A 24,748-nucleotide genomic window follows, 5' to 3' on the forward strand; every position below is an offset into this window, starting at 1 on the left:
CTGCACACACCACACCAGCACTGGTGAGCAGAGGCATGCAGCTTCTCGTGTCTCTCTGGCTCAGCTCCCCAGAGCCCAGGGGAAGCGTTATCACCCATGTTCCCCCAACCAGGCAGCCTCCAGCTGGACTCCACTCAGCCCTCCTGGTGCTAACTTGGCCTGACACGCCAGCTGCACATGGGGCCTCCCATGGAAGCTGTGGCAAGCCCACCACCATTGTGGTGGCTGCTAATTGGCTCTGTGTTGGGCCTTGGGTCACCGCTCGGTCAGCCATGGCTGATACCTTCTTCCCACTTGTCTCAGGAAAGGCGCGGCTGTCCCTTCTGCTTAGGCCTCAGCAGGCTATTGAACCGCACATGCCCAGCCACGTGGGACCAGCCTGGCCAGCAAGCTCCTCTGATGGTGGCCCCCACCCTACTCGCTCTTGAGAGAAATAACCCAGCAAACAGGACTGGCTTTGGGGTGGGCAGTTGTCTCAGGGACATGGTGTGATAACAAGTGTAAGAGAAAGAGCCCAGGCCAGGTATCTATGTGTAACCTGACTCAGCACCTGAAATGCCTCTACTATAGGGACAGACTCCAGTTCATCCTTGCTCACCTTCAGGGTTTCTCTTAAAGTGCACATTCCCTACTTAGGGGCAAGAGGAAGGCACAGGGTTCTGGAGGGTGGGAAGAGGAAACACCATTAATTGGAATGTTACAATCAATTCTCACCTTTATTATATCCATCCGTCAGGTCCTGCGTACGATGCTGTTGTGCCCCTTGGCTCCTATGACAAGGGATTTTCAGCAAACTATTTTCAGAGTAGAAGCAGCTGCCCTCACCCACCATCACACCCACCTCTGGGATCTCAGGGCTCTGGGGATCTCAGAGTGGCTATTCCTTGGCCAAGGCTGCGAACTGCAGTGGGTGCTGGCTTATCTGACTTTCCTCCCAGTGGGAGTGGAGGACAGACAGTGCCTGGGCCACAAGAAAGCTTAAGGCCTGACTTCATGCAAAGGGAGGCTCACTCCTCTCCTACTTTGCAGGCCCCCAAGTTGACCCCCTCACAATTTTACCAGGGCCCAAGCATTTCAAAGGCCCTACTCTCCTCCTGGTGTGGGACTAGAATAAATACCTCTCGCTCTCCAAGCCAGCCTCAAATCCTGCCTCCTCCAGAAGGTCTCCCTACTGCCGTCATGCTTGATACTGCAGTCTGTGCTTACATCGTTGCTCCATCGGCACTGATCAGGGGCCTACAGAGCTCAGGGCAGATCTGGGCTGTGGTGCGTCGCTCCTGCTTTTTCTCCCCGGGTACCCCAACTGGTGGGGCAGGTCATGACTGCAAAAAAGACCCCATCAGGTCAACAACTCCAATGGCCTCCCTCTTGTCTGCTGGGGAGCGCACACAGAGACTGAGTGACACTTCCTGGTCTGATCTAGCCCTGGCCAGAAAGGGCTAGGACAAGCTAAGGCCTTGCAGAAACAGCACCTGTGGGAAGATTCTGGCTGCCCCAGGGAAGAAGGTGGGAGGAGGGAGTGGAGGGTGCCAGCCTCATTCTACTGTCTGCCAGGGCTCAGCTTTGTCTGTCTTCCTCAGGCTTGGGCCTCCAGCAGGGACAAGCTGCCTCCAGGGAATGGATCCCTTGCTTCAGGTGGTTCAGCCCAGAAGGGAAAAAAATGTGTTGGCCTAGGGCCTCAGTGTGAAGCTTCTGGGGAGTTGTAAAGCTTTGTGGCCTTTGAGTAGGACCCAGCCATTTATCAGTCAGTGGATTACTAAAGAAAAAAGAGGTCTGGTGTGGTGACACACACCTGTAATCCTAGTGACTCAGGAGGCTGAGGCAAGAGGATTTCAAGTTTGAGGCCAGCCTCAGCAACTTAGTGAGATATTATGTGAACACAAAAAATGAAAAGGCTGGGGATGTGGCTCAGTAGTTAAGCACCCTAAGGGTTCAATTCCCAGTACAAAGAGATAAATAGATGATAGACAGATAGATAGGGAAATTGAAAGAGAATAAAAATTGTACTTCTATTTGGATTTTCTTAAAATGTGCCCAAGGGATCATTGAGTTGGTACAGGCCTTCAAAGACATAAAGTGGGTGACTCCATCGATCTGTTTCTCCCAGAGTTTTCCAAACTGGAATTTAGAGAAAGTCTGTGATATATGTTTGGCTGAGGGTGGGGGCATGTTGGAAACTTCCCTGAGAGACAAGACCCTCTTGACTCATAACCTTGCTTCTTTAGTCAATAAACGAAACAGATCAGGAACGGGTTTCTCTCCTTTCTGAGCCTTAACGTCCTGATGGGCATTATGATTCTCCAAGCTAAGTGTAGGGCAGGTGGATTTTCAGCATCCCCAAGAATCGCAGAAACCTTTGTTGTGAAACTACCAGTTATCTCCCAGGAGAACACTATTGGGGAAACACTGTTGAACTGATCTGTGTAGTCATATCTCATTCTGTTATTTGCAGTAGCATATAATTCCTGCCCTCCTAAATTATTGGAAGACAATTTTATGAAACTAAAAACATGCCAGATGTTGTGATCAATTCCTGTAACCCCGGCTAATTACCCTCCCCATCAGGGGAGGGATACTCTTCAGGGTTGATGCCAAATATAGACTTTCTCTTCATTTCCCAGGTTCTTCTGTAAGGCTCAAGGGCCACAGATAAGGAACCACGACTTTATGACCCTTTTATACAGTATATAGATTTTCACTGAAAAGATACTTTATCTATTCCGTGGAATAGTACCCAGTAATTAAAAGGAATGACTACTGAGACATGCAACCGTGTCGTTGAATCTCGCTAGATGAAAAAGGGCTACATACTGGTTGCTTCCATTTCTAAACGTGTGTGTGTGTGTGTGTGTGTGTGTGTGTGTGTGTGCACGTGAGAAAGAGAGAGAGAGAGAGAGGGAGACAGAGGCACTAGGGATTGAACCCAGGAGTGCTCACCACTGAGCCACAACCCAGACCTTTAAAAAAATATATGTTATTTAGAGACAGGGTCTTGCTAAGTTGCGGAGGCTGGCTTTGAACTTGTGATCCTCCTGCCTCAGTCTCCAGAGCTGCTGGGAGTCCCAGGCGTGTGCCACCACACCCTGCAATTTCTTTTTTTTTTTTTTTTTGTTTTTTAATTTCTTTTCCCCTTAACACCCTGCAATTTCTAAATGTTCTGGAAATGACAAAAGTTTGAAACTGGATAACAAATTAGTGGTTGGCAGGAGCGGAGGGAAGGGGGAAATGTTGAGTATAAAAGGACAGCTGGAGCGATCCTGGTGGAGACCGGAGTGCTCTGTGGGTTGACTGTGGTGGTGGAGACCCAAACCAACACGTGACAAAACTGCGAAGAATGAGGCACGCACATACACAACTGGAGAAATGGATACAGATAAGAATGGAGAAATCTGAAAGATGGATGGATTATGCCCCTGTGTCAACATCTGGGTTGAGGTTTTGTACTATAGTTGTGCAAGATATTACCATGGGAAAAACAGATGTCTCTGTGACATCTCTCACAACTGCTTCTGAATCTATAATTGTCTCAATAAAATTACAATTGTTTACTTTAAAAAAAGAAATATAGACGGTGCCGTGGCCCATACCTGCAGTCCCACTACTCTGGAGGTTGAAGTGGGAGGATAGCTTGAACCCAGGAGCTCAAGGTCAGCCTGAACAACATTGGGAGACGCCCTATTAAAGAACAAACAAAAAAGAAACTCAAGGGCTGGGGGTGTAGCTCAGAGGTAGAGTGTTTACCTAGCTTGTGTGAAGCCCTGGGTTCCATTTCCAACACCACCAACAAGAAAGGAAGGAAGGAAGAGAGGAAGGAAAGAAGGAAGGAAAGTTGATTCTTATAAAGGAGGACCATGGGTTCCTTACATGTGTGATGGGCAAGCAGGAGCATGGGAGAGATGGGCCCCCTCAACCTTCTGCCGCTCCCTCCCCGAGGCCTCTTTCAAAAGAGATCTGTTCTAGGAGAGTACACCTCACTTCCCTGACATCTCACCCCTTCTCTTGGGACACACCCTCTTCATAGCTCAGAAACCTCCATATTTAGGACTCTAGCGAGGAACCAGAGAGCTGAATCCCGACAAAGGAATGGGACAGGCTGGTGGGTGGAGGTCAGTGCAGAACAACTGAAAGGCTCCTGGGGCCTAAGGAACTCAGATGTCAGAGACCGGATGTCAACAACCAAAGGCCTGATGGGAAAAGAGAACATGTTAGCCAAGGCCAGTAGGAGCCCCTCCTCATCCTTGCCATGGTGCTGTGCCATCCTGAACTTCACATGGCACTCAGGGAACCCAAGAGGAGAAAGACAGGTGTTGGACCTCAGTTGCAAGTGAAACGGCAGTAAGTGAAGAGATTAAGCTTTCCGCTATTAAGGAGAATGGAGAATTGTGACAGAAATCAAGTTTAATTGTAGGAACATAGTTACATTTTTACAACCCTGAGTTTGTAGACTACAAAAAAATTGAACTCATTACACAGGTAGACACTTTCATAAATGTACTTATACACCGATAGACAGATACAGACCACTGACATGCTCATGTGCATACAACCTGCACCCTGTGATGTGCTGGTAAATGCTTAATAGGTAGCTTCCTTGAAATCAGCCATAGCCAATAACCTGATGTGTATCAGCTATTGATTTCTATGGTGTAGATTCCCTCAATGGTGATTTCAAGCTACAAACATATCTCTTAATGGAGTTGGAGAGAGGTACCCAAAATTGGGTCTTTGTGAGTTGGTATGAGCCAGCTCCAACACAACACTCAAACTTCAACACAAGTCACATTTGCACTTTGACACATCTGCCCAAAGGTGCCTAGCTGTGTAGGATTGCTCAGGTTCCCTGGAGGATGGAAATGCTAATTTAATTCTTTACACACATTCCTACAGAAACATACATAGATGTTATCTCGAATACATGCACCTGCAGACAGTTATTTAGAACATATACAAAGATGTGTTCAAATACATAAATAAATATGTGCATGTCTACATATAGATTCACACAGGTCAAGACGTGCACATAAAACTCCACGCAGACACCCACCTGCTCAGGAAGGAGGAAGGAATAAATCAGCCTGACTTGCTCGGGTTGCTGCCCTGGTCTGAGGTACCGCACCCTTCAAAACAACTTCTGATCAAGACAGATAAAGCCCTTTTCCCCCTTCTTTTCCTTCAAGTGGTTGAAGAGACTTGAGGGGAAGACTGTATATGCCAGTTAGTTACACATGCTTCCGCACTCTGGGGTCCACATGTGCCCTCCTTCCCACCTGGATTGCTCTAGAAGAACACTTTCCTTACTTCCCCAGAGGCCTCTTCCTCCTCTCGCTTTCCTTGTGGGACAGTGAACTCCAGCCTTTCTCCGCTCCCTTGTCCTTGAATGCAAGCGGAAGATGCCGGAAGATGTCGGTGTGATTCCACTCGGATCCCTCCCTGTGGTTCCTGCTTTCCTCATGCCCTTATCACTTCCTGTTCATCTCTTTCCTGGGCCATTGCTTAGCTTCTAAGTGTCTCCATGTTCCAAACTCTAAGTGTCTCTGCTCCTATTTAGCCCATTATAAGGAATCTTCCAGACTCATTACTCTAAAGAACAGTGCTGAGGTCACATATGTATTGGCAACTCTTAGGGCTAGATCCTGTTGAGGCCTCCCTGATTAAAACAGTTAGGGACCACCGCAGGGACAAAAGGCATATATATTCCCAAAGCCTTAACTCATGATCTATTGCTCATTAAAGTATTATGAAAACTGGATGAGTCTGAGCCCAATTATGACAGGGACTTAAAGTGGGGCCTTTGCTAATAAGCACTGATTTCACCTGGACCTGCTGATGACTCACGGGTAACTAAAAAAGGATCAAGCTTGGCATCTCTGCCTTCATTTTGTATCTGTCTCCTTTATTACCTTAAACTGTGGGTCAGTTTTCTGCTTATCCCTGAACACAGGCATGGTAATCATCTAAGGAGTGTTCATCTGAAGGTGGTAATTGCCCCCTTCAAAGCTGAAGACATCAAGAAAAAAGAAACTAAGGTGTTTTCAAGATTTACAGGGACATTCTACTACTCGCTTTTACAACTTCCTGTTCCAGGCCTCCTGGGACAGCACCTGGAAGTCTTCAGACATTGTCATAGCCTTCCAGGAATAGTGAAAGCCTTGTAGAGAGAAGATTGATGGTAAGCAGAAGCAATCATCTCATGGGAACCAAATTCCCCGCTTCCAGGATCACAGGTCTGATAATCATCCTGCAAAATGCGTGGAGATTGCCCCCTCAAGTGATAAGGACTTCTCCCTTCTCTGAAGCCACAGACAACCCCCTCCCAGCAACTCTATAAAAGGTTTGTCCTTCCTGATTACCCACCTCAGTGCTCTTTCCTTTTCCCTTGAGATACAACCCTCCAATAAGTTTTGCCTATGTGTTTATATTCCTGACTAATTCAGTTTCATTTCTATTGTCACTGGGTCAGAGGTTCTCCAACATCATGCTCCAATATCCTGACCACATGACCAACTCCTGCTTCCTTAATTCACAATTTTGCTTCTCCTTTATTTGTCTCCATGTCTTTCTCTTTCCAGTGGTTTGCAAATCGTCTGCTGTGGAGTTTGCTTGTTCTCTCCTTCAGTTCACAGTAGGGTATTTACTATACCACATGTTTGTGGCACAGTACTTTGTTTACCAGCATTCTTGAAACAATTTATGGAGCTCCTATCATGTAGGCACTGAAGTTAGCCCTGGAAATACAGTGTTGATTAAAAAGAACTGTTTCCTGAGCTAAGTCAGTATAATACTATTGAGATCTTGGGTCTAAAAGTCCTTTGCTCCAAAATAAGTGGATTTGGCATGAAAGATATTTTTCCACTGTCCTCCTTACCACCCCTATCCTCCTGAAACTAGGGACTTCCTAGCTTCATGAGGACAAAGTAGAAAAGATAGAAGACAAGACTGTAGCTTACAGATCCTTAAAGGAAATTATCAACCTGGTGAGCTTCATAGAAGCCGCTGCTGGGATGTTGCAAGCCCAGTGCATAGGAACTTTAAACTTTTACGAAGTTATTGGAGGTTAATGAACACGTTCCTGTATTGCAACACCTTTATTTCTTTCTTGTTATAGTAACTAACCACACCCACAATAAACACTATTATTTCTGTGAGGTTAGGCTAATTACTTTGATTTCAGAGCCTCAGTTTTCACTGGTAATGTGTGGTTGGAAATCTCTATCACTCTTGTAAAATTTTAGGATGATAAATAAATTAAGGTACATAAGGAACTTTAAAGAATTATAATGTGCACTGCAATTGTATAGTATTATTAGTCTCATATGCAATGCTACTTTCTTCAAACCAATCACATGACCAACATTTCAGAAACAAACAGTGACTTTTAACTGGTGATCTCCTGCCTCAGCCTCCTGATTCTCTGGGATTACCACCATGCCCAACCAGGAGAGGTGACTGAAATACTCTGGTCTGGATGGATAGGAAATAAGACACACAACAGTGTTGCATAACAGAACATACTGCAAGCCACAAAAATAAGCCACGCATGTGGTTTAAAAATTTCTAGTATCTGTTTTTAAAAAGATAAAGATATTGACGAAATTAAATATGAATATGTTTAACCTATATCCAAAGTGTTACCATTTCAATATGTAATTCATATAGAAATGTTTTGTGAGCTAATTTACATTCTCTTTTGACACTAAGTCTGTTTGATCCTGTGTGTATTTTACACTGACAACACATCCCATTTTGGACTAGCCACAATTCCAATGATCGAGAGTCACATGGATACTGTGTAGGGCAGGAAATACAAATTTAATGTAAATAAAAATGTTAAGATCTGTGCAATCTTTAGGGTTTTCCAGAAGTTTTTGCTATTTAGATCTCCAGGGTAGGTGGAGGTTTATCAACTTCATTCTGTAGATGAGAAGCAGGAGCAATTATGTGTAATTCTTCCAACATCCAGCTACTAAAAGATGAACTCAATTCTTGTCTTCAAACCTGGGCCCTTTTCCTTTTGCTGTCTTTTCTAAACAAGCAATACAAGGGCACACTGGAATCTTATAACATATATAGGCTCCAAGACTCATTGCAATGGTACAGAAAAGGAACCCATTTTTCTTTCTTAGTACTGGGGATTGAATACAGGAGCACTTTACCACTGAGTTACATTCCCAGTCCTTTTAAAAACATTTTTATTTTGAGTCAGTGTTAAGTTGCTGAGGGTCTCACTGAATTGCTAAGGCTGACCTCAAATCTGTAATCCTATCTCAGCCTCTCAAATCGCTGGGTTTACACGCATGCATCACCACGCTGGATTAGGAAACTTTTTTTTCTAAATTCATCAACAATTTCGCGCCTGCACCCAAACTCTTGCCCGGTTTGAAACCCATCAGAATCTATTAGCTGTATTCTGAAAACATGTGTGTGCTGGGTTAAATACCTTGAGCTACAAATGAAAGTGTCATAGGCAGGAATTTTAAAACATCTATATTCTCCATCACGTAGTGATTTACTATTGACTCTTGTCACTTAGCATTCCGAATAGGCAGGAAATGAAGATTTCTTTCTTCCAGTTTAAAAAGCACACGTACGCTAAATGTGCATGTCAAAGGACAACCAGACTCAGCTAGCTGGCTGTCAGGTAAAGAGTCCTCGTTCAAGATTACAAGAAGATGGCATCACGCCAAGGGAGGTCGGGGGCTGGCCAGGGGCAGGCTAGCTGAGAACTGGTGCCCTACGAAGTACCCATCCCTAGTTTCCGAAGAGACTTTGGCTAACGTCTGCCCTACTGGTTGGCGGAGTTGCGCGTCGCGGGCCCAGAACCGCTCGTAGGGGCCCAGGGAGGCCGACAGTGGCCACTGCTTCTCTCTCAAACCTGGCCAACATTTTCCTCCTTCGGGCGACCACTCCCCTTCCCAAGACTGTGTGAGACGGGTGCAGAGTGGCGGATAGAAAGTAGCAAAAGGCCTGTAAAGCTTTATCTGCTGGTCTGCGTCCTCGTCAATACCCTTCACGGAGAACTAAATTAGGTCGATAGCAAGGGCTGAATGTTCCTTTCTCAGCACAGCCTGGAGGGTTTTTCTTCTTTTCCAACGGCTTCTACTTCCTCCTGGTTCTCTATAGTCACACGAGCGCAGCTGAAGACCTGCGCAGGTGTTTGCGTGCGCGTGTGATTTTCGCCATCGCCAGGCAGACTTTGGGTTCCACATTGATGTCCTTGGGACGCACGGGGACCCCGGGTTTGTGCACGCGGCTCTCGGAAGCCCCCATCTCCGCGGAGCCCTGCAGTGAGCGCGTCACCTAACGCGTAACCCGGGACAAGCCGACCCAGCATTGCGCACGCGCAGCGCCGAGCTGCCAGCAACTTCCGGATGGCCAGGGGCGGGGAAGGGAGTGACTAGTGGGGCCAATTTGGACGCTACTTTCTGGCTCCACCACTTGGGATCCAGTGCCCATCTTGGAATCAGGGTCCGGGAGGAGGGAGGTCGGGCCGGGACTGGGAGGAGTCGCGGAGGCGCACACTAGCCCAGTCCGAGGAGTTGTCCTGCCCGCGCCAACCGGGGACAAGGGGTGGCCCTCAGAGCCACGCCCCCCGCGCGCGCACCGCGAACCCGCTTGACTGCGCAGACGATTGCGTGACGCGGGGCGGTGCCGAGCAGGATGGAGGGAGGGAAGATGAAGGAGGGTGGGGGAGCAAACGGCGCGACCAGCGGCGGCGGTAGCAGCAGCATGGCCGCTCTCTACGGGGGTGTAGAGGGGTGAGTGCGGCCCGACGCCCGGAGCACGGGAGGGGCGACCTCGGACATCCCAGGCTGGAGGGCGGGGCGGAAGGTCGTGGCCAGGCAGATTTGCAGGTGGCCTCGCACCTCAGGGTCCGGCCACTTGGGGCTTCTGGGCTGCAGGGCCTTACGGAGAAGGGGTGTGTCACGTGCAAGGCCGACCTTAAGTGCGAGGCGGTATGCTGTGCAGGGGCTCGGTGAATGCCAAGGCCACACCCCGGGGGGTCCTTTGTGTTTTACGGCGGAACCACGCCCCTTTCTTCCACAGACAACCCACTCGGTGGACTCCCTCTAGGAAAGCAGCCTTTTCCTCATTCCCAGACCCAAAGAGAGTTTTGGCAGAACAGGTGTCAGGTGTGAAGTTTCTGGGTTAGGGGTAGGAAGTAGGAGTGAGGCTGAAGCAGGGACAAAGATCTTTGCCTGAGGGTATCTGGGCGCTCCAGCAGGTGCAAATCAGAAAGCTCACATGTCCTGATGCCCCAAAGCCCCACATTCCTGTTGGCACTTCAGGCACCTCATACTGGTTTGAACCCTCTGTTATTCTTTTTTTCTGATCAGAATCTTGTCTATAGGACTTTCTGTTATAACTCTACTCTGTGTATAACTTTGGGTAAGACATTTGCCCTCTCTGGGCTTCAGTTACTGAGGACAGGGAGGAACAAGATGATTGATTGCCAAGTTTCCTTCCTGTGACAAGATTCTGAGAATCTGAGTGTGTCAAATCAGGATATAATAGAAGGTGACTATTGTTTCAGAGAGCACTGCACTTTGTGAATCTCACATTGAATTCACTTCAGCGTCTGCCATACCTCACTGCTGACCTACCCCGAAGTCTTTTCACATGAATTGTTAAGGTTGATCTCCCCACTCCTGTACCATCCTGTATTTGTAGCACTTTTTTTTTAAACCTCAGTACAGTGTATCAGTTTGCATTCATCCCTGTAACATTCATCTATAAGATATAACCCATTTTTTCAGTTTGTCAAGCGATTGTTTTGGATGTTGAATCTGCCACTTCACATGCATTGACTACTGTTTGAAACTTTGTCTTCTTTGAATCCGATGAGAAGGTCTTCAGTGTCCTAAGACATTCCTAAAAGTCCTGATCTATAAGGAAACACACATCCTATCACCACATATCTGCCTCTAAACTACCATTTTCCCCAGTAATCAGCATTGGAGGGTTTAATTGATTGTGTATAAATTCTCCCTGCCATCTGATGAGCATTTCTTACAAAGATGTCTTGAAGACCTTGGCAGGTGGGGCTGGGTCTTGAAAGGCAGCCTTCTGCTATTACAAGAGGAACAGAGAGATGTGCACTTTTCCTTAGCTATATTTACCAAATGTTGCTTGTGCCAAGCTCTATGCTACTTATGAGGCTAGATAAATGATCTAGAGCTTGGCCCCATGGAGCTGTTAAACTAGAAGCAGACACAAAGCAACTGAACACATTCTTGATTTGGAGGAAAATTTTAATAGTTTTGGGGGTTCTGTGAGGGCTTAACTAATACTAAGTGGGGTGGGTCACACGTCAGAAACTTTCAAGACCCAGATGATGGATAAGTAGGATATTCCAAGGGAAGCTGAGGGAGAACTGTGTTTCAGTTTCAAGAGCATAACAAACACCAAATCACAGAGGTGGGCTTGGGAGTGGTGATTGGCTTTGCTGGAGCTCTATCACACTGGGCTCTGCCTGCAACAAGAACCATACTAACTTTAGCTCTACTGCAGGTTTTTCTAAGCAGGACTGAGTGCCCTCTTGTGTTCTGTAGGGGAGGCACACGGTCCAAGGTCCTTTTACTTTCGGAGGATGGGCAGATCCTGGCAGAAGCAGATGGACTGAGCACAAACCACTGGGTAAAAGCCACACTGAGGGGACCAGAGGGCTTGGTTCTGATTTTACTCTCTGTAATTCCAATTGAGGTGGTGGCTGGGATTCATAGAGCAGCTGGTAGGGACAACACAGGTCCTGCAAGCCTTTGTAACTCCTCCTTCCCTTGATTGGGGCCAGCTGATCGGGACTGAAAAATGTGTGGAAAGGATCAACGAGATGGTGAACAGGGCCAAACAGAAAGCAGGGGTGGATCCTCTGGTACCTCTGCGAAGCTTGGTGAGTCTGGGGTAGAGCCTGGGAATTAAGCCAAGAGCAACACTAAGACAGGTGGCAAGTTTGGACTGGATGAGCTTGATGACTGTGGATGAGAAGGCCTCCAAGATCTAGTCCCTGGTGTTGAAACTTGTGATCTTACCCATTCTCATGGTTTTACCTACCACCTACAACCACAAGTATATTGGAAGAGTGGGACTGGAGAAAGCCATTGAGAACTTGGTTTGGATCCCAGCTTTACCAGTCAGTATCTGTTTGACCCTTAAGTGGGTTTTACTTTCTCAGCCTATTTCCTCACATGGAAAACATTGCTAGCAATAGCTATCCCAGAGTTATTGGGAAAAATACAGTGATCTGATACGTCCCAAAAGGGTTAATGCAGAACCTGACCCACGCCCACTCATTAAGTGTTAGCTCTTCTTATCTCTCAGCTTAGCTCTTCCTCCCGAGTTGCTGCAGCTCTGGCTACTCCTTGTACACCCACGTGAGATGTTCTTTGGGCACAGCCAAACCATCACCCCTTGCCTTGCTTCTCTGCCTGATTTTTCTGAGAGCACTGCTGTCTAAGATTCATTGTTGAATCCCCTCTGTCCTCTCTCCATCCCCAGTCTGGGCTGTTCTTGGAGCCATGACCTTCTGAGGGGTGATGGTGTGGGGCAGAGGGACTGAGACTGGATAAGGAGGATATGGCCAGATGTAGAGAGCAGGAGGCAGGCATCAGGAATGAGAAAACACTGGATCTGGGGCTCTGCTTGCTTGCTTGCTCACCTCCCACGTGGCCTAGGGCCTATCCTTGAGTGGTGGGGAGCAGGAGGATGCAGTGAGGATCCTGACGGAGGAGCTGAGGGACCGATTTCCCTACCTGAGTGAAAACTACGTTATCACCACTGATGCTGCAGGCTCCATCGCTACAGCTACGCCGGATGGTGAGGAGGTGGAGGGAGGGATGAGGTTGAAAACTGGTTTTCTTGGGAAAACCCCTTCAAGGTAGCTGGCGAAACTAGTATTGCAGGATGTGGAAAGAAGTCTCTGTGTCACCCCCCTCCATCCAAATCCTTTCATGAGCAGCTTAAACCTCTGCCAAAACAAAGACTTGAAAGATAGAAGAGAGAGGGCAGGACATGTAATCGTGGTGAGAAACAAATCAAACATGAGACTCCAATGCAAAGGAGGAAGCCTTTGGCGGCAGTCAGTGAGAAGCAAGCTAGGGGTAGCCTAGAGTACTGAGGAGAAACCGGGGGAGCTCTGTGATATTGTAAAGTGCTAGATCACGGGATTGGCATTTGTTAGCTCCCATCCTGGAAAAGTCATGGAACTCTCCGAGTTTCAATTTCCTTATCTATGAAGTGGGGACAGTTGTATTCATAAGATGCTTTAGGGTACTGACTAAATCACTGTAAGAACAGTGTCTAGCAAAATCTCTGGCATGCAGTAGGAACTCAGTAAAGCAGGTAGAGTCACCTGAAGACTGGCTTGGCAAGGAGCCACACTTCCTCAAGGAGACGTAGGCCACGTTCCTCGGTCCTTAGAAACAGGTTTTATAGGATTGGCATTTCTCCGAGACCCAGGCACTCCCCTTTAGGCAGGAAACCTGCTGGGCTCAGTTTTCTCCCCTGCAGGACTGGGTGGTAATCCCTCTGCCTGGGGCCCGTGTGGTTTCTGTCCTGTCTTTTTCCACAGTTGGAAGCTTTTTCTCTGTGCAGGGCCTTGGCCACACTGAGCCTTCCATGCCCCTTCCCCAGGTGGGATCGTGCTCATCTCTGGGACAGGCTCCAACTGCAGGCTCATCAACCCTGATGGCTCTGAGAGTGGCTGCGGCGGCTGGGGCCACATGATAGGAGACGAGGGCTCAGGTGAGCTCATCCTGGGCCTGGACCCTTTCCTTCCTGCAGCTCCCCATCTTCTTTCCTCTTCTTGGCTTGCTGACCCCTTGGGGCTGTCTGGGATAGCCATTCCAAGTACAGGATAATGGCTGACAGGTCATAGAGTTGCAATTGCTGCACCAACTGCTGACATTACTCTTCACTAGTGATTTTGCACCAGGGTTCAGATTCATATCTCAGCACAATGGCTGTGGCCTACCTGTATTGACTTTTGGAGACCTTAGGGAAGAATTGAGATTATGAAAGTTAAGATCATAGATGCCAGGAAGTGCCATGCTACTCCACTTCTGGGACAGAGGCGTAGAAACTCCTCCCATCAGGGCCTCTTTATGGGTAGCATGTGTACAGAGGCCCTTGGGGCCCAGCTCAGGCTGTGACTCTGGCAGTGATTGTGAGACCTGATTGACCCTGTCTTTGTGTAGGTGTGATACAGATTCACCTATTCTGTCTTCTCCAGCTTTCTTTTATCTGGGTCAGTCAGATGCAATTTCATTAAAAGCACCCCCCACTCCCCTGCATCCCCACCCTCAGGAATCAGGAAATGTAATTTACTGTAAAACCCAAGCAGATCACTAACCCTGTCTAGTTCTGAGTTTCCTTCCTGGTGATTGCCAAGAGATTGCCCCATCTGAGCCCTCTCTGCTCTCTGCAGCCTACTGGATTGCACACCAAGCAGTGAAAATAGTGTTTGACTCCATCGACAACCTAGAGGCGGCTCCTCATGATATTGGTTATGTCAAGCAGGCCATGTTCAACTATTTCCAGGTACTTCCCTGGCCCCAGTGAATGTAACACCTTGGGTAGGGCAGTGGGGGACTCTGAGCCAAAGCAGTTGCAGGAGAGGGAGTGGGTAGGCCAAAGGTGGGTCAGAACTGCAGGGTGAAGCCATAGGTAAGAACAGAATTTAGAATGCAGTGGACAGTGCATTCCAGAGAGTATCATGAGAAAGCAGTGGTTTGGGAACAACTGGTTAGCCAGGCTTCATTTTTGGGCAACTAAAACCCATTGAAACAGCTTTCTAAGCTAACACAAAAATTGCAGGTCAAGGTCAGGAGGCAGAAATAGCAGGTAGAGTCTGAGTAAGTTCCTTGAATGCTGACCTGCGCTCTGGCCTTTATGGGTCAGGAGAGCTTATTAAGAGGGGAGCAGGGGAAGTTCAAAGGGAGGCACAGCCACCTACCCAGTGCATTGGGGACTGACTCCTCATCTATGCTGTGCTCAGTTATGGGTTAGGAGAAACAACTGCCTTTAGCGGAGCCAGAGGTGAAAGGTGGGAGGGAGAGCTGGAAGAAAGAGGAGAAGAAAGGTAAGTGTATTTGATAGCTGTCTTATCAGACAGGACCAGTCTCTTTTGGGGGCCACTTAGGCAAGCTGGGCCTAAGGCTGAGGAAGGAGATTAGAGACACCGGAAGGTAGGACATGTCTTCTTAAGGCTGAGGGGTTGGTGATTAAAGAGGAACCCTGTCCTATGCCAAAGTGAGGAACGGGGAGGGACCAGGAGGAAACACTTCCTCAGCAGTTGCTGGAGCCAGCACAGTCTCGCCCGTCCCTGTGTCTGCACTCCCCTGGCATGGGCTGCTGCCTCTCATACTCCCAGTCATTCTTAGGAAGTTGCTACCAAGGTTTGCAGTGTGAGGGGGTGTCACACACCTGTAATCCCAGCCGCTCAGGAGGCTGAGGCAGGAGGCTCATGAGTTCAAAGCCAAGCCTCAGCACCTTAGTGAGGCCTTGAGCAACTTAGTAAGACCCTGTCTCAAAAATAAAAAAATGGTGGGTGATGTGGCTCAGTGGTTAAGTGCCTCTGATTTCAATCCCCAGTACAAAAAAAGAAGAAGAAGAAAGTTGTTAGTAAGGTTAAATGAGACTGTGTATAAAATATTTAGTACAAATTTTAGCACCACTTCCCTTTACTAAAATGTGTTTGGGACCTTCTGTGGTCACATAAGTTTGGGAGAAGCAAATGAATTTTTTGGTTTCAGTGCTTCTCGGAGCTTTTGCTAATGTGTGTTGTGACTCTCCAAAGGACTGTTGCAGTATATGGTATTCCTCAGATTCCTTTGGTGAAAGAAACCTCTCCAAGAGCATTTTAAGGAACATGCTGTGGTGATCACATATCTGTATCCTACACTGCCGTTAAGCTAACCTGTAACAGTGAATGAAGTCCATGCTGGGGAAAAGGACACTTTTCTCAAATGAGAAATCTCACATCCTTAGTAACTTTCTAGAGCTAAAACATGCCCCCAGAAGTATTCTGGCTTTTCAAATAGTAAAAATTAGAAAGACCAACTTAAGTGGGAAGATGGGGTTTTCTTTGCTTCTCATGGCTGTCTTGTGCCCTTTCTCTGTCTTTCAGGTGCCAGATCGGCTAGGAATCCTCAACCACCTGTATAGGGAGTTTGATAAAAGTCGGTTTGCTGGGTTTTGCCGGAAAATTGCAGAAGGTACTGGATAGGGTTTTGTCTGGCTTTGTTCCCTGAAGACCTGCCTATCTAGGGGATGGAGTTCGTATGGGGGCTAGACACCACATTTCCTCTCACCAAGTGACCTCTGTGTTCTGCCACCTCTGTCCTTGGTGATGGCAGAGAGTGGGACTTGAGGCAGAAGGACGAGGGGTTGCACTAACAGTTCTTTTGTATTGCTGGTGGCGAGGCTACTGCAAGGTTTGCACCAGTTTTTGAGAAATTTATGGAACAGTTGTCCTGTGGACAAATCTATAACTTTTTTTTTTTTTTATATCCAAAGAAGTGGGGGATTAAGGAAACCTTGGGCATATTTTGTTGGGTGTCAGAAGCTAAACATAGGGCTTGTTTATTTATATTTTGCTTTCTCCCTGTCACGTCCATACTCCATTAATATGGATTCCATGGCCTTGGGGTATTCTGGGACTCTTTTAGATCCTGCTAGACTGAGTCCCTTCTCCTCCCAAAAGGAAGGGGCTCACCAGCAACAGACAGCTGGAGGTGGGTGGGGACACTGACAGGCTATCAGCCAGCTTCTTAGCCTGGGTTCCCACAGCTGGGTCCCCAGAGCCGAGAGACTAGGGCCAGACTCAAAATAACTCAGCATAACCTAGTAATCTGGTGCTAGGATGCTCTGGGGCTGGGGGCTGCCCTTCCCAGTGCCTGGTGAACCATTTTCTACAGGCACCCAGCTAGAAGTGCTTTCCGTAGTTGCTACCCTGCAACTGGGAGAATAACCAGGACAAATAGTTCCTAGGTGTTCCCCAGCCCCCTTTTCCCTCCTCCCATTCCAGGAGCTGAGCAGGGAGATCCCCTCTCCCGATACATCTTCAGGAAGGCTGGGGAGATGCTGGGCAGACACATTGTAGCAGTGCTACCCGAGATTGACCCGGTGAGTGGAGGTGCTGCTTCCTCTTTGGTGATGGGACTGTCCCATCAAACCCTGCATAAATTAGAAACTATTTTAGATAAACTTACGGTATGAGAAAAATTCTGCCTATAACATAAGAAGATCCTCCAGTCAAGTGCTTCCCCTCTGTCACTGGTCTGTAATCTGTATTCTCATGTAGTAAATGGGTTTAATGTGCTATGCTGTCCCTTTCTGTCCATTCCCTTCCCTTTTCTCTTTCCTATTTCTACCCCTTGCTTGCCCCTTTTCTCTTCCCTCCCTTGCCTGCTCTTCCTGTTTTTTTTTTCCCTTGACTTCACCTTCTTCTGTGTCTTGATTCGAGGGAAAATATCTGGGATTTGGGGTTGGTCTTAGGAAACCACCTGGCAGTTCAAGGTACTTGTTCAGTCCACAGCATCCATTTTCGGCCCTCCACCCAGGTCTTGTTCCAAGGGAAGATTGGCCTCCCCATCCTGTGTGTGGGCTCTGTGTGGAAGAGTTGGGAGCTGCTGAAGGAAGGTGAGTCTCAGGGTGAGGGGAGGGGAGAGGCAAGGGCAGAGGATGGGGCTGGAATGGAGGTGGTCCAGGGAAGCTGCCTGTCCTAGGGAGAACTGAGATGTGCGTCCTAAGGCCAAGACAGACCACCAATGCCTCAGGCTAAGGCCCTCAGCCTTCACTCCATTGAACCCTTTTACTGTGTCCTATCCGGCTTCCATGAAGGAACTATGTATTTGTGCTGGGGATTAAACTCAGAGCCTCAGGCTTGCTGTGCATGTGCTTTACCACTAAGTTACAGTCCCAGCTCCTTGAGCTCCTGAAAAGATGTTATATTCCAAAGGATTTATTAAATAACCCCTTTTCGCTGGGCACAGTGGCACATATCTGTAATCCCAGCAGCTCAGGAGGCTGAGGCAGGAGGATAGTAAGTTTTAAGTCAGCCTCAGCAAAAGTGAGGTGTTAAGCAGCTCAGTGAGACCTTGTCCCTAAATAAAATCAAAATAGGTCTGGGGATGTGGCTCAGTGGTCAAGTGCCCTGAGTTCAATCCCTGGTACCAGAAAAGAAAGAAATATATGTATACACGCGCACGGGTGCACACACACACACACACACACACACGTGTGTTTTGACTTTTTAAAAGTTAAAACTAACTTCGAATCAGAGCTCCAGCATATGATAAACCGTAACATCCCTAATCAGTATAATCCTGGCTAGAAGGAAAGAAACATGGCTTCTTAATCCTGGCAGCCTCTTTCAGGCAGTTGCTCAGTTCCCATTAGACATTCTATAGGGTTCGAGGGCCGCTATTGCCCCTCCCAGCACCGGAACTGAGAGGAGGGCAGGCCTTCAGGCTGTGGCTCCATGCGCCCTGAGATACACTGTGTGCTGGACACTTGGCCTATTGGCCCCTTCAGCACCTTCACAGAAAGACATTGGCATCATTGTCCCCTTTCCCTGCCCCTGGTCTCTTCTCATCTCTGTCCTTGCATTCTTCCTTCCAGGTTTCCTTTTGGCGCTGACCCAGGGTAGAGAGATCCAGGCTCAGAACTCCTTCTCCAGCTTCACCCTGATGAAGCTGAGGCACTCCTCCGCCCTGGGCGGGGCCAGCCTAGGGGCCAGGCACATTGGGCACCTCCTCCCCATGGACTACAACGTCAATGCGATTGCCTTCTACTCCTATACCTTCTCCTAGGGAGCTGGCCCTGGCTCCTCCCATTCTAAGCCCAGTGGACATTGGGTGCTAGAAAGATCTTTTCTTTTTAAAAAACACATATAGAAGAAAATAAATGCACTCTAGCCATTCCCCAATTGAACTGTGTGTTCACGCACCCTTGCTGTTATATCCTCATCTCACCTAGCAGGTGTCCCAGAGGGCTTACAAATGCTTTTGTCCATAGTTGAAAGACCCCCTCCAAGGACTTGGTCTGTAGTCTGCACGCATTCACCATGCCCTTGGATAGGCGATTTATCTGTGCCACCTCAACTCATTCCCGTTACCTCACTGTACACATTAACCTGTGACCTTAGTTTCCTCCTATCAAAAGTAGGTAACGTTTCCTGCCTGATCACTATTGGAACTAAGTAGTCTGCACCTGGAGTAACCATATTATACCCTCTCCTGAGTCTTTCAGTAGGATTTAGGGGACAATACAATTCTAGTCTGAGAAAATTTTTACCTCGCTGGATTTGGAAGTTGTAAGTAAGCAGCACATTTTGCAATTTTTCACGTGAATGATTCTTGAGTTTATGAGGATTGCCGAAGTCCAAGAAGGCCAACTAGGGATAGCCTAACCAGGTGGCCTCCCTGCCTGTTCCTGACTGCTACTAGCCTGGCTCTGGTTATGGCATGACATTTTCTGTTTTTTGTGTGGACCTGGGAATGAGCATCCGTGAGGAGCAGACATGGTTCGTGTCCTCTGGATTCAGTAGTTGGACTAGAGAAGACCAGCCTGAAGCTTCCTGTTCTGCTGCCTGTGCTGCTTGAAGACCAAAGACAGTCTTGATCCACAGTGGCTGTCTCTACAGGTGTCCAGAGTGTACACTATTAGAAGGCCTAGATCATCTCCTGGACATCAGTTCTCAAACCTACATGCATCAGTTCTAGAGTTTATTTTAAAATTAGGTTTCAGTCTTTTTCCCCTCCTCCTACCCACTACCTCAAGAGGGCTGAATCGATAGGTCAAAGGTGAGTGGAGTGGATGAAGACTTTTTTTTTTTTTTTTTTTTAAAGAGACAGTCTATGTTGCCCAGAGTGACCTCAACCCAAGGTCTCAAGCATTCGTTCCTCAGCCTCCCAAGTAGCTGGGACTGCAGTCATACACCACCATGCCCAGCTAGGAATTTTCATTTCTACTCAATTGTCTGAGTTGATCCTGCCAGAGGCCCAACATCTATACTTGAAGCAGTTTGCCCTATAGCTTCTGAATTCCAGGTAGGCTCTCAGGGGGTCTTAAATATTACCTGTTTATTCACAGTACATCATTCACATAGAATAGAATGGCCATAATTCTCATCTCTAGCCCAATGGAGTAAGCTGGAGCTTTGAGCAGTAAGAACTCAAGCCAAGTCCCTTCAAGGGACAGAGAACCATCTTCACATCCAGCCTTCACCAAATTCTTGGGGTCCCACACTTGGCAAATCTCTAGTACCTCACCTGTAAAAAAAAAAAAACCTGCAGAGAACAAAGATAGAAGTACCTTTGCTATATCCCATAGTCCTAATAACAGTTGAATTACTGAGTGGTGAGCTTGGTTGTATTATTTTAGTACTAGGGATTGAACCCAGAGCCTCACATGTTAGCCTCACTGAGCTGCATCCACAGCCCTTTTTACTTTTGAGACAGGATCTTGCTAAATTACTTAGGGCCTCCCTGAATTGCTGAGGCTGACCTTGAACTTAAGAGTCCTCCTGTCAGCCTCCTGAGTTGCTGAGATTACAGGTATGAGCCACCATGCCTAGATTTTTTTTTAAATATATATATTTTTAGTTGTTGATAGACATACATTTATTTATTTATTTATTTATTTATTTATATGTGGTTCTGAGTATCAAACCCAGTGCCTCACACATACTAGGTAAGCGCTCTACCACTGAGCCACAACTCCAGCCCTTTTGTTTGGTTTTGGTTTTGGTACTGAGGACTGTACCCAGGGACAACTCCCCACTGAGCCACATCTCCAGCTCTTTTTACTTTTTGAGACAAGTTCTCACTAATTTCTTAGGACCTTATTAAGTTGCTGAGGCAGGCCTCAAACTTGTGATCCTCCTGCCTCAGCTTCCTGAATTGCTGGGATTAATGGGCATGTGCCTCCCACCTGGCTTGGTTTTTTGTTTTGTTTTAATGTGTTCTTAGGATTAGGTTCAAGCAGTGTTTTGGTAAAAAGTTTATGAGAACTTATTTGTTCTTCAAATATGACCATTACTTTATTGTGTACACACTATAATTCCGATTGGACAATGATCTAAAACCTCAGAATAGCAGCATGCATGTCTTTTGACTTTCTTTTTTTTTTTCTTTTCTTTTTTTGGTACTGGGGACTGAACTCAGGGCCACTTGACTACTGAGTCGTCTCCTCAGTCTTATTTTGTATTTTATTTAGAGACAGGGTCTCACTGAGTTGCTTAGCACCTTGCATTTGCTGAGGTTGGCTTTGAACTCACAATCCTCCTACCTCAGCCTCCCAAGCTGCTGGCATTACAGGTGTGGGCCACTGCGCACAGCATGGCTTGACTTTTTTAAACCAAGAACAAGTGTTGAGTAAATGTTAGTTTAATCCAAGTGTTGAGTAAATGTTAGTTGAAAAAATGAAGCCAGGTGCATTAGTGTTTGCCTGTAATCCCAGCAACTTCTGCAGAGGCAGAATTGAAAGTTGAAGGCCAACCTCTGCAATTTAGCAAGACCCTGTCTCAAAGTAGAAAGTGCTGGGGATATAGCTCAGTAGTAGAGTGCCCTAGATTCAATTCCCAGTACCACGAAAAAAGAAAAAGTGAAAACAATTCCCCCCAAACCCTCCCCCCAGTACTGGGATTGAACAGAGGGCCTCAAGCATGCCCAACAAGTGCTCTACCACTGAACTGTATCTCCAACCCCCCCCCCCCCCCCGCCCATGAAGACAATCTTAAAAGTGCCTACTAAGGTCAGATATGCTCCTAGATCCGATCACATTTAGTAGATGTGATATGGTGCAAGCAGGGTGTGGTGTTACATAACCATAATCCCCTTGGGAGACTGAGGCAGGAGGTCATAAGTTTGAGGCCAGCCTAAAAACTTAGTAAGACTCAAAAAATAAGAGCCAGGAATGTGGCTTAGTAGTAGAGAACTCTGGGTGCCATCTCTAGTAACGCAAAGAAACAACAAAACCTTCACACATGATGAGGTTGCTTGTTCTCATTACTGAGTCTATTATACACAGGAGCTCATGAGATTTTTTTTCTGAGTTTCACCTCCTTTAAACATATTCTTCCAGTAAGTTACCAGGGGCAATTTATGGGATTCTGTACTACCAAAGCATCCGAGCCAATAACAGCCTCATGACGGGGAAAGAAGACAGTGAGTGCTGGAGTTAAATAAGGCTGGCACCACCTTTATCTGTCTAATCTCAGCACAGCCTCATCATCCAGTCCACTCAGCTAACACTGATGTCTTCCAGGTGTGAGGAAGTGCTCTCAGGACTAAAAATGAGTACAGCCTTTTTTAGTTTGCAAAATTCACAGTTTCATACTTACAATATATCTAAACTTTAGTGTATTAATAATTTTTAGTGAAATTTTTTAAATGAATATACCATCCACATCTTCAAGAATGTTAAACACTCAAATATATCAGCCCTATGTACACCCTCAATATTTCAAAAAGTTATAATAGGCAAGTCAGCTCAGGCTTTTTTCCCTAGCTTTGAGAAGCAATCATAGGACTCAAAGCAAAACCCATGGACCCTAGTCTGGACCCATAATTTTTTTCCATTTAAAAAATATGTACACATATATATTTAAATATATATATGTATATGCATATGTGTGTGTGTGTGTGTGTGTGTGTGTGTTGTAGATGGACACAATACCTTTATTGTATTTATTTACTTACTTTTATGTGGTGCTGAGGATCGAACCCAGTGCCTCACACATGCTGGGCTAGTGCTCTACCACTGAGCCACAACCCCTGCCCTGGACCCATAATCTTTTTAGCAACTAAAATCCTTAGGAGAGTTCAAACTAAGTTTAAGTTAAAATAAGCACAAAACACTGATTGTCTCAACAGCAGACCCCACTAACCCTGTGCCCTCCCTCGTGCCTAAGACAATGCTTTGTATGCAGCAGGCTCTCAGACTTGCTTAAGAGTTGAAAAACAAATACAGGATCCCTTCACTTTTTTTAGGCAGGAGTTAGCTTTGGCTCAAACAGAAGATAACTCTGACTTTCCTGTCTAGCCCAAGAAGTCCCTTTCACCAACTATGTTCGAAACGTACTTACTGCCACTACTGGCTGTGAAGTATTAGGAGCTTTCTCTCTTTGGTACCAGGGATTGAACCCAGGTGCGCTTAACCACTGAGCCACATCCCCAGCCCTTTTTATATTTTGTTTGGAGACAGGGTCTTGTTAAGTTGGTTATAGCCTTGCTAAATTGCTGAGGCTGGCTTTGAACTCATGATCCTCCTGCCTCAGCCTCCCGAGCTGCTGGGATTACAGATGTGCGCCACCACACCTGGCAATATTAAGAGTTTTCAGTGTAGCAGTGAATATTGGAAAATTCTAATTTTCAAATAGACTCAGGGTCAGTGTCACACCTATACCAATAAACAGGTTCAGGCCAAAGGACACTAATAAAGTGGTGAAGGGGGCAGTTCACTCAGGTCCATGATTCCAAGCCCATGTTTTTACTCTTTTGTAATCTCATTTGCAAGGAAAATTATTCAACTGAAATTGACACATCTTTAGACATTAAAAAAAAAAACCTCACATACCACACACATGCACCCCTCTAGTATGATGACACATAGTGAACCAGCCCTAGGAATAAAGGTACCACTGCCAGCAGATGCACTTTATTCTCATTTATTGAGATTTTCAACAGCTGCCATTTGGTTTGTATAGCAAATTTTTAAAAGTAACTTTTCTATTTTTGATATTTTTATGAAAATTATTTTCTTCAATTTTAAAGCCCTGTCCGTCCTCCAAACTGTATTAATAACTTCCATGTAATGTTTATTTAGGAGGGGACAAAAAAAGCGACAATAGCTTTTAAATATTTATGAAACAGGGACAAAGGTCCAAAGTCTAGATCTGGGCCAGGTGGAGGTGCTATGCTGTCCCTAATATCATCAGCACTTCACTTGCCATCCACATCAAAGCTGTGCCCCCCCACACACACATCCTCTGACCCTCTGGGGGCTTCTTGTTCTACAAGTTCCAATCTCTTCTCTCCACCTCTGCTCTCAGCCCTCCCTCCCTTCCTCCCTCCCTCCCTCCCAACATGTCCAACAAAGGCAGTACAACCTTTAATACATGTTCAGCTTTGTAAACGGAGACATTTAGAAAGTTCAGATTCCCCCATTCATTCTGGAGGAGGAAAAATATCCAGCACAGCATGGATGGTTTCACTTTCTTCTCCACTCAGACACATGCTCATACTTATTAAATGGATTTATTAGATGCTTCAAAAGTCCTGACATGTAGTAGACAGCATAGAAGTTCCTTATTAAAAAAATGTTGCAAAATTATAAAAATTTCTGCAGTAGTTGAGGCTCCTTCTGGAGCTTCTAGTGACAAAGCTGGTTCTGAAAAGTTATTCCTTTGACACGCACAGTAGCTTCACCTGTAAGTCCTATACCCCTATGTTCCAAGAGTTCCATTCAGACCTCAGGAGGTTGAAATCCTAGTTCAGGCTCTCTGGCTAACAAAATGTGCATAACCATCAATGGGATACTACTCAGTAGTAAAAGGAACAAGCCACCAAAACACGTTATATGTCATGGATGAACCTCACAAACATGCTAAGTGAAAAAAAAAAAAAAAAAAAAGCCTGATACAAGGGACCACACGTATGACTCCACTCCATTGACGTGAAATGTCACTAAAAGGCAAATTTATACACAGTACATTAGTGGTTGCCTGGGGTGGGAACAAGGGCCGATGACT

General features: G+C 46.5%; 1 protein-coding gene across 1 annotated transcript; it reads left to right on the top strand.

Moving 5' to 3' along the window:
* The first annotated feature begins 9,599 nt into the window (after positions 1-9,599).
* Positions 9,600-18,932, top strand: NAGK (N-acetylglucosamine kinase). The gene is made up of 10 exons (XM_079111454.1): positions 9,600-9,755; positions 11,550-11,634; positions 11,789-11,887; positions 12,669-12,810; positions 13,627-13,737; positions 14,420-14,532; positions 16,121-16,208; positions 17,021-17,118; positions 17,556-17,634; positions 18,616-18,932. The coding sequence occupies exons 1-10, from the start codon at positions 9,658-9,660 to the stop codon at positions 18,804-18,806; spliced, it is 1,104 nt and encodes a 367-aa protein (XP_078967580.1). The 5' UTR covers positions 9,600-9,657; the 3' UTR covers positions 18,807-18,932.
* The last annotated feature ends 5,816 nt before the right edge of the window (positions 18,933-24,748 follow it).

The sequence above is a fragment of the Sciurus vulgaris genome, assembly GCF_902686455.1.
Source record: "Sciurus vulgaris genome assembly, chromosome: 14".
Lineage (NCBI taxonomy): Eukaryota > Metazoa > Chordata > Mammalia > Rodentia > Sciuridae > Sciurus > Sciurus vulgaris.

Excerpts from the sequence above, each read along its gene's own strand:
- NAGK (XM_079111454.1), top strand. The coding sequence starts at position 9,658 with ATGGAGGGAGGGAAGATGAAGGAGGGTGGGGGAGCAAACGGCGCGACC. Across the intron at positions 11,635-11,788 it reads GACTGAGCACAAACCACTGG|CTGATCGGGACTGAAAAATG; the intron begins GTAAAAGCCACA and ends GATTGGGGCCAG. Across the intron at positions 12,811-13,626 it reads CGCTACAGCTACGCCGGATG|GTGGGATCGTGCTCATCTCT; the intron begins GTGAGGAGGTGG and ends CCCCTTCCCCAG.